The 9,279-nt window shown below is 67.9% G+C and overlaps 1 protein-coding gene across 1 annotated transcript in view; it reads left to right on the top strand.

The window, feature by feature from the left end:
* PACS2 (phosphofurin acidic cluster sorting protein 2) overlaps positions 1 to 8,221 on the top strand; it is a 70,770-nt gene extending 62,549 nt beyond the window's left edge. Inside the window, exons 19-25 of the mRNA XM_011377736.2 lie at positions 1 to 114; positions 3,951 to 3,993; positions 5,372 to 5,414; positions 5,690 to 5,822; positions 6,399 to 6,625; positions 6,801 to 6,914; positions 7,523 to 8,221. Of these exons, the coding sequence (XP_011376038.1) occupies positions 1 to 114; positions 3,951 to 3,993; positions 5,372 to 5,414; positions 5,690 to 5,822; positions 6,399 to 6,625; positions 6,801 to 6,914; positions 7,523 to 7,641 (793 nt within the window). The 3' untranslated portion in view covers positions 7,642 to 8,221. The remainder of the gene's footprint in view (positions 115 to 3,950; positions 3,994 to 5,371; positions 5,415 to 5,689; positions 5,823 to 6,398; positions 6,626 to 6,800; positions 6,915 to 7,522) is intronic.
* Positions 8,222 to 9,279: the final 1,058 nt, after the last annotated feature.

Below are 9,279 nucleotides of genomic sequence, written 5' to 3'. Positions count from 1 at the left end.
TACAGCCCAGGACACACCGGACATCGTGTCCAGAGTCACGCAGTACATCGCGGGGGCCAACTGTGCCCACCAGCTGCCCATCGCGGAGGCCATGCTGACTTACAAGCAGAAGAGGTACCCGTGGGGTACGGCTCGGGGTGGGCACCGGGGGCGAGGGGGCCCCAGTCCCACACTGCACCGCATCCCTCTGGGCTGCCTGCGTCCCGGCTGGTGGGGCTCAGGCGATGGCCGCCGGGGGCAGTCCTGGCAGGCTGTGGCTGGAAGCAGGGCTGGGCCACGTCCTGGCTCCGACCGCGGGACCTTCCGTGCCACCAGCGGGGCTCAGGGATGCCCGTCGCATCTTCTCTCTGCTTTTGCACGTGCTGACGTGTCCCGTGATAAAACTTAGGAGACTCTGTCGTGGGGCCCGGCCCCCGGCAGCGACCCGCTCGCGTCCCGGCAGGCCTGGTGGGGGAACGTCCTCACCGTGCCCAGAGCAGGGCAGGCGTCAGGCGCCGGGGGCTGGGAGCCAGGGCTTGGGGGGCCGGGCCTCGGGCTTGCAGGTCCCCTGGGGCAGCCGGGTGGCCCGGGGGCCGGCCGTGCAGCCGATCACAAAGCGAAGGTCACAAAGCGAAGCGTCTCTGCTCTGTCTGGGCTCCAGGTGTCTTCCCCACAGCGGGAGACGCCCAGCGTCACGCAGGGGCCTGGCCGGCCAGCCCCAGCCGCTCGGCCCTGAGGGCAGGACCCCCCCCCCGTTGCCGGTGCCCGGGGCCTCTGCGGGCTGAGCGCGCGGTAACCTTTCTGTTTTCTCTCTTGGTGGCTCTCTGAAAAGGAAAAAGAACTTTCATTTTGACTTCACCCTCAGGTACCACTGTCTGGGCCCGTGCCCCTTCTGTCCCCAGGCTGGTCTTAGGGCTGTTTAGCAGTGTCAGCAGGTGGGGTGCATCCCCAGGCCCACACCCCAGACTCACGTTGCCCTACGCCCACCTCCCCGCCGGGCACACCAGGCGGGCCCTGTCTCTGGCGAGCAGACCGCCCTGTCCCGGCCACCCGTTGGGCTCACGGGCCACGTTACCTACAGCCCGCTGTCCTCTGTTTCTGTCCAGGGGTTTGGTGTGAGAAGTGGTGTTCCCTCAGGGGAGTCAGCGTGTGTCCAAAGTCACATGTGGCACTGCCTCATAACTTAGAGGCTGGGAGCACAGCTTGAGCCGCTAGCCACTGACCGCTGATGCCGCACTGGCCGTGTGTGGGCTTTGCTCCCATGTGGGGGTCGCAAGCCCAGCCCCTGCGCTGGCTGGGGGCCCCCGCACACAGGCTGTTCCCGGCGAAGTGTGGTGGCTTACCGGGACAGGTGGCCAGACCGCGGAGACCCCAACACATGGGTCAAGGGCCATTTGTGCCCAGCTGTCCCCACCCCCTGAAGACCAGGGAGCCAGACCCTGGGTGCCACAGACCTGCCCTTCACACGGGCGTCTCGTCCCTGTCACCCCGGGCACCCTCCGCCCTGGGCCCTGGGTTGTTTGCTGTCCTGGGAAGTCACCCCCCAGGGTGGGGTCGATGGTCCTAGCTGGCCTCCTTGCTGGGCCCTGGGACAGACCAGGGGGCGGATCTGAGCCTCACGACCACCCTGCTAAACAGGCCCTAGCGGGCTCCAGAAAGACCAGCCACGTGCACCCGCTGCCGCCTGAGCCGCCCCGGCCTGTGGCAGCGGCTCCCACTCGCCGTGCGTGAGCACCTGCAGCATGCCTCGCTGCCCGGCCTCGCCTTCTCGTCTCCCCTGGGGGGCTCGTCTGAGCAGCGAGCCAGGGCGTCCGGGGACCCCGACCCTCCCCCCAGGCCCCCCTCCTCGCCTTGGCGTTACAGCGGTGACACCGGCACCCGGGGGTGGGGTGTGGGCTCCGAAAGCCCAGGACAGAGCCCCGTGAATGCCCCGCATGCCGGCCGCCTGCGGAGTCCAGGCCAGGAAGTCAGCAGGTCAGCTTCTGCCCGCTGCGACAGAACCCTTCTGTCTACCCAGGAGGCTTGGGAGAGGGTGGGCGCAGCCCTGCTGGCTCCTCTGCAGGGCGGGTCCTGTTTAGCAGCACCCGGTTCTCAGCCTGAGATCAGCCCCGCCTGCCGCGTGCAGCTCCCTAAGCAGTGGGCGCTTGGCGCCCCGCCCTGGTCCGGCCCCCGCACCCCAAGCCCCTGATGTGGGCATGCTGCTAATGCGCACGGGCCTCGTGGGCCAGACCATGGGCCTCGCCCTACATCAGGGGATGGCCGTCCCCACCAAGGACACGTGTGTCCTAGTCTGTATCCAGGGATGGGGTTGAGGGGTCTCAGTGGCAAACTGGTGTCACCCCTGTCACGCCGGGCACGTGTGGGGCACTGGCTGTTGTCTGCATGGCCCAGACGCACAGCTTGGCTTTGAGAGTTCTGGCAATGCCCTGTGCCGTGCATTTCCCACCTGGGCCCCTCGAGGCCCTCGTCCGTCTCCCTGCGTGCCGCTCGTGGGGTGGGTCGTGGGGACGGTCGTGGGGACAGTGGCTCGCTGAGGGCGAGTGGCCCTGTGGGCTGGAGCTCATAGGACCGCCTGCCTTCTCCTGCCCGCTGGCGTGCAGAGCGGGTCTGGGCACAGGACTCGATGGCTTTACTGTCTGAAAAGGGGAACAGGGGGGGACGTCCTCCTCCAGCTGCGCCCCTGGAGAGGAGGGAGACTGGCAGTTGGGCCATTTCTGATGGCACAGAGCGAAACCGGAGGCCCTTCCATCCAGACACATTTCCTGGTGTCCTGTGGTGGCGGCATAGGCGGTGCTGGGTCCCCGTGTCCAGGCAACGCCCGAGGAGGGCGGGTTTGCAGCCGCTGTCCCCTAGCACAGGCGCCAGCGTGCAGGGCAGCACCTCGAGGACCTCCTCGGACAGCTGCACGTGTTCCGTGTTGTCCCCGGGGCCAGGCCGCTTGTCCAGCTCGGAGCCACGCCGTATAGGGAGTGCTGCCGGACGCAGGGACAGAGTGGCAGCCTGCGGGGCCCTGGGGAGCTGGCACTCAGGGCTGAGCTAGACCCACAGCGCCCTGCCCAGGCCTGTGGTGCCGTAGTTTCTCCCAGTGACCCCGAACCCGGGGGCATCCCTCAGTCCAGTGCGGGGCGCAGCGCCGCTCCCTGGCACGGCCTGTGCTGGTAGAGCCGTCTGCGGAAGACGTCCTCTGACGGGCTCTGCCTGCTGGGGAAGCGGGCGAGAAGAGGTGCCCTGGGCGAGCGGTGAGGAGGCACCGTCCTGGCCTGAGGGGCAGGAGGCCCGACTGACCTGCCTGGTGGGCCCAGAGCCCTGGGACACGCTCTGGCAGCCGGAGTCCTGCGGGACCGCCCCTCAGCCCCAGCTCAGGCTGCGGAGGCGCCGGTCAGCAGGTGGCCCGCCGCGGACACAGGCCGCGCCCCCCGAGGCCCTCCTCTGCCTGCGTGGTGGCCGTGGCTCCGGGGAGCCCACGTGTGCCGGAAGTCATGCAGGCCGGGTCCAGGGAGCCCTGTCTGGCCGGTGGGCTGCCCTTGGGGTGCGTCATGTTGGAGCATGCTGTGCGCACCCCATCAGCAAGACCTGCGGCCTGGGGGACAGCCCCCCACATCGGCCTCACCTCCGGTTGGCACCGCCTTTACCCAGACTGTGGGAGAGAACCCCTACACCCTGGCTTCAGGCTGCTCCCGGTCGTGCGAGAGGTGGACTATTCTCAGGGGGCCTGGGGGCACAGGCCACTTTGGGCGGCAGGAAGGCAGTCGGGGCTGGGCTGGCCGCCCTGCGCGCCCGGCAGGCCTCGGGAGAGAAAAGCGGGTCCCGCAGGGCCGTGCCTGCCCCCGTGCGGCCACCCCTGTGGCCTCCGCAGGTGCACAGCGGTGCTTGCCCTGCACCCTGCTCGCTGGGGGCCCAGCGTCCAGGTCGGGCGCTGTGGGGCGGGACGCCCGGGCCTGTGAACACTAACTCTGTGTCCTTGCTCCCAGCCCCGACGGCGAGTCCTCACAGAAGTTCATTCCATTCGTGGGGGTGAGTAACACCAGGCGGCCCCGCCAGGCGACGGCTCCGCCTGCTCGGGAAGCTGTCACCTTGCCAAGGGGCTGCCGTTGTCGGTTTTTGTATTAAGTCGACGTATCCAGAACCTTATTCGCCAGTTTGAGCTGAGGACTTGCCTCTAATGTCTCCCCAACGTCTTAGTGTGGGGCAGGGTAGGGCGGGACCTGGGCTCCTCGGTACCCCGGCTCTGCTCGGGGCTGACGTGGGGGCCCATGGCCCCCTTGGGGGCAGTCCAGTCTCAGCACGTCCTGGGGTTGGGCCCCCGCCACACACAGCCCCGCAGGCCGGCACCCAGGGCCACAGGGCCTCAGGACAGAGCCCCCTCTGGGTGGGGCGGAGGGGTGCCCCCACCCTTTGGGAGCCAAAGGGCAGGAAGGGTGCCCCCGTGCCCCTTGCTTCCCTGGGTTGTGGCCCACAAATGAGGAGGCTTTGCTTTCTCCCACACTGGGCGGAAGCTCAGCTCCCTGCCAGCTGGGCTGCTGTCCCTGTTCTCACTGTTTTCACAGCCTGTCATCTGCTGGTGGCCTCCAGGGAGGCGTCTGCTGTGAGGGCTGTAGGCAGCCTGGCCTCTGGGCCTCTGCTGGCCCTGGTTGGGGGCCTGGGTGGCTGCCGGCTTCCTCAGGGAGTTAGTCCAGGGCAACCTGTCCCATGGGAACTTCTATAGTGACAGGACAGCCCCACACCATCAGACACAGCTGCCACGAGTCCCCTTAAGACATGTGAAATGCCACTGCGTGACCAAGGCATGGCTTGTCCTGAGCCTCACCTGAACCCATGGGGCCCCACACCAGTCCACATGGGGTGCTGACAGCACCTGCCTGAGCCAGGCTCTAGCCGCAGGCCATGGGGCCTCTGGTGCCAAGCTGGGCAGGGCGCCCTCACACCACGTCCCGATCCCACCGTGTCTGGCCTGGCCACTCATACAGGCTCACGGCCTGCTGAGGGTCAGCCCGAGAGCGGGACCCGAGAGGCTCTGCCACAGGGGAGGGTGCCTCTCCTGTCCTGGCCTTGGCTGCAACTCTGGGCCAGCCCAGGGCTCTGGGCAGGCATGGACCCTCTGGGCGTGGGGGAGGGCCACGGAGAGTGCACCCTGAGGGGAGGCTCCCCAGTGCGCCCCTCGCCATGGCCTGTGCCGGGCAGTGGCCACTCAGTGCTTGGCTCTGCCCACGGACAGGAGGGGCTGAGTTCTGGCTCTGCCCCAGGAGCTCCCGGAGGGGCGGGTCTGGCGGAGGTTGGGGTGCTGGTGGCCCAGGAAGCCAGAGCTCGGCCTGGGTCTAGAGCCTGGCACGAGGGGTGGTGGGGCTGGCCGCTGCCCTCGCACTGCGGCCAGACAGTACCTGTCGCCTTCTAGGTGGTGAAAGTTGGGATCGTGGAACCATCCTCGGCCACATCAGGTGACCACCCCCTCCCCACGCCCCTGGGCAAGGACGCAGGGGCCGGGGCGGCCCCCAGCATCGGCCGCGGTGTGGCTTGGGCAGAGCCACATCCTGGGGGAGGGCTGCCACGTCCATGCCCACCGGGCACTCTGCTCACCAGGACGGCCCCTCCCAGCGACCAGCGGCCCTGGCCCCCCACGCCCTCCCCAGCCTGTGGGCTGGCTGCCTCCTGTGGGGCCTGATGTCAGGGCAGAAAGGTGCGCACTCAGCCCTGTCCCAACTCCTCCTCAAAGGTGACTCGGACGACGCGACCCCCACCAGCTCCAGTGTGCTCTCATCCACCCCGCCGTCCACATCTCCTGCTGCCAAGGAGGCCTCGCCCACCCCGCCCTCCTCTCCATCAGTGAGCGGCCTGGCCTCGCCCAGGTAAGCGCAGCTGCACAGGGTGGCTCCCCCACTGGCCCTGCAGCCCACCCCACTCCCGGGCGCTATGACCCAGCTCCTGCCTCCTCTCCTGCTCGAGGCCACTGGCCGCCTCCCCCGGCTGCCAGGGAGGCTAGGTCTTGACCACAGCCTGAGAGGACTTGGCTTGCTTGGACAGGAGCACCCCATCATGGCTGGGGGGCGCAGGTCCTGGACACCTGAGGAAGTACAGGGGTGCTCCGGATGCAGATGGGGGTAGTGGGACTTCCCAGGGCCTGGGAGTCCTCACACCTGGGGGGCCCCGGGCTCTGCGGGGGCTGCTCCTATGTCGAGGCCGTTTGACCTCAGCCCTCTAGACTCGGGGGGTGGCTCGGGAGAGCAGAGGGGCAGCAAGCCAGACACTCCAGCACTGCAGCCATGCCAGAGGCACGCGTATGGACTGGGCTGTTCCAGGAGGCCTGGGGCTCCGGGTCAGCCGGGCGGCACGGGCAGCAGCTGGCGCCTTCCCACCGACGTCAGCCTCCAGGGTGCCGCTGTCACCTTCAAGGACGGACGGTGACCCTCCCTCTGCTTCCCCAGCCAGGGCGTCGGTGCCGAGCTGATGGGGCTGCAGGTGGACTACTGGACAGCAGCACAGGCCACAGACAGGAAGAGAGACGCGGAGAAGAAGGACCTGCCCACCGCCAAAAACACGCTCAAGTGCACCTTCCGGTCTCTGCAGGTCAGCAGGCTGCCCGGCAGTGGCGAGGCCTCAGCCACGCCCACCATGTCCATGACTGTGGTCACCAAGGAGAAGAACAAGAAGGGTGAGGGGTCTGCGGGCAGGCAGGGGAGGCCACACGGGCCCCGGGGCCCCTCCTGCCAGAGCCCCGAGCGGAAGCCCCCGGCGGGAGGGGAGCAGGGGTCCCAGGGCCGTGGCCCCCACGCCCCGGGGCACCGAGGGTGCAGCAGGAAGACAGCACGGCCCCTCTTCCCCCCCAGTGATGTTTCTGCCCAAGAAAACCAAGGACAAGGACGTGGAGTCCAAGAGCCAGTGCATCGAGGGCATCAGCCGCCTGATCTGCACGGCCAAGCAGCAGCAGCACATGCTGCGTGGTGAGCGGCTTGCGGGCATCGTCCGGGTGTCCTCCTCGGCGGGGCCCCTGGGACTCGGGCCTTAGCCCAGAGTCCCAGCGGTCTGGTCCGGTCCATGGGCCGGGAGTAACCCAGGGCGGAGGTGGGCAGCTTCTGGCCTCGGCTCGGGAGCGGGAACAGTCTCGCACGTGGCACTTCCTTCGGGGGCCAGTGTGCGAGTGACAGCTTTTGGGTCCGAGCAGTGACTTCCCAGTCCCCGCTGCTCCTTAAAAGACTGAGTGTGTGTCGGGCCCTGCACGCTCGCCACGCTGACCGACTCAAACGGGGCTGGAGGGTTTCTGTCCTCGAGCTGAGGACCACCCGCCCTCCTGCCTCGACTTTCTGGTTTAAGTGGAGGGCGTCTGCCACCCTGGGTTGGCTGGGGCAGATGGGATGTGGACCGGCAGCTCCCCACGGTCAGGGAGGGGTGGCCACAGCCGGTGGCTCGGAGCCGGGGAGGGCAGCAGGGCCTCCTCTCACGGGGGCCTGGGGTGTCCGGCCCCCCAGCCTTGTCCCGCACCAGGCCCGGGGGAGGGGCTGGTGCGCCCCCTGCCCAGTGGCAGGCGGGTCAGCGGTCTCGTCTCCTGCAGTCCTCATCGATGGCGTGGAGTGGAATGACGTCAAGTTCTTCCAGCTGGCGGCCCAGTGGTCCTCCCACGTCAAGCACTTGCCCGTCTGCATCTTCGGACACTCCAAGTCCACCTTCTAGCCCGCCCGCCGCCCCGCAGCCCTGCGACGGCCGAGCCCAGCTGCTTTCAGTTAGCGTTTCAGCCCACTACTGAGACAGACCCCTCCAGCAGAGACGTCTTAGGTCCGAACGAGCTTGCAGCCCAGAAACTAACGGGCGGCCCCCGGGAGCCCCACCGCCCTGCTTACTAACAGGAGTGCGGGTGCAGGTGGCGCTGACCTCGAGAACCGCAGACGTGGGGTTTGGCCTCAGGACCCCCCCGCCCTGGCCTGGCCTCCAGCAGGGAGGGCTCTCGCCTTCACGTCCCGCCCTTCCTAGAAGCCAGGACTCCCGCTTCCCCGGGGAGCTGGGCTCCGCTGGGCGGCCTGTGTGCCCAGGCGCGGAGCTGGGCGGCCAGCGGCCAGGGGCCGGCCTTCTGTGGGGAGCATCCTGAGCAGAACTCAGAGGCCAGTCAGCCCAGCCTCGGGCTTCCGCCTCCGCCCAGCCGAGTGGCCCCAGTACCACCCACTCGCTCCCAATAAACTCCAGCCTTGCGGGGAGCGGAGGTTTTACACGAGCAGGTATTTTTAATGCTTTTAAATACATGTTACAATGTAGCTGCCAAGCAGACAGTGCGCTTCTCCAGTCCCAGCGGCCCCTGGGGCTGGGCGGAGCCAGCCAGCACCGCCCCAGTCCAGACCCCCCACTCCAACACACTCCCCTCAGGCTGTTCTTGAGGCACCGTATGTTCCTGTGAGTTGTCCCTGCCCCAAACGTAGCAAGCACAGTGGCCTCCTCCTGCCCCCAACCCCGGCCCTGTCCGTTGTCTTGGTGCCGGGGGTGGGAGTGGGGGGTGAGGCGGGGATGTCACTGTGGCACTAACGTGGCTGGGCAGCCGGGCACTGTTGGAGCCAGGGCCACAGCCAAGGCGCTGGTGGCTTCTCTAGGCCAGGCTCCTCAGAGCGAGGTTTCATGTTTGGGTCCCATCCTGACCGCAGCCAGGGTCCACCGCAGCCAGGGTCCTCCCCAGCCCTGTTGCCTGCCCACAGTACCACAGCCCAGGTTTTCCCAAGAAGACCCCACAGACCCCCACCCATCGGTAGTGGTGGCCGGGACACGGCAGCCCACTGGGGGCCTAAGGCCGAGCGCCACGCAGGCCGTGCTCAGGAAACAGTGCCACATGCAGGATGGGCCCCAGGGCGTTCTGTTCTCCCAGGGGACAGGCCTCGCTGATAGCCCGCAGCACAGAGGGCCCCGTCCTCAGTCAAGGTGGCTCATCCTTCCTACCTGGGACCCACCTGCTCACCTCCTCCCCCAGGTGGCTGTGCAGAGTGGCCGTGGCCCTGGGGGCATGACCTGGGGGACAGCCCCCACCTCAGGGGTGCTTGTGGGCAGAGTGCTGAGCAGAGGATCCCCTCCCAACAAGAGCCCATACTTGCTGACACACACCACCCTCAACAGCACCCAGACCAGTTGCCCAGGACCGAACCCTGGCTTGGGGCTCTGCCCCTCCCTGGGGAGAACCTAGGTGCAGGTATAGGCCACTGGCCTCGAGGCCTTGGTCACTGCTCCTCAGGTTAACTCTCCAGAGGTCACGCAGCAGAAAGGAGGTGCAGGCTAACGCCCTTGACTTAGCTTTCCAGCTTTAGAGCTGGCTGCAGAGGAGGGGCCCGAGGGGGC

Source organism: Pteropus vampyrus, unplaced genomic scaffold, assembly GCF_000151845.1.
Source record: "Pteropus vampyrus isolate Shadow unplaced genomic scaffold, Pvam_2.0 Scaffold320, whole genome shotgun sequence".
Lineage (NCBI taxonomy): Eukaryota > Metazoa > Chordata > Mammalia > Chiroptera > Pteropodidae > Pteropus > Pteropus vampyrus.
Note: the sequence above shows the minus strand (reverse complement) of the source record. Positions and strands in the feature narration are given on the sequence as shown.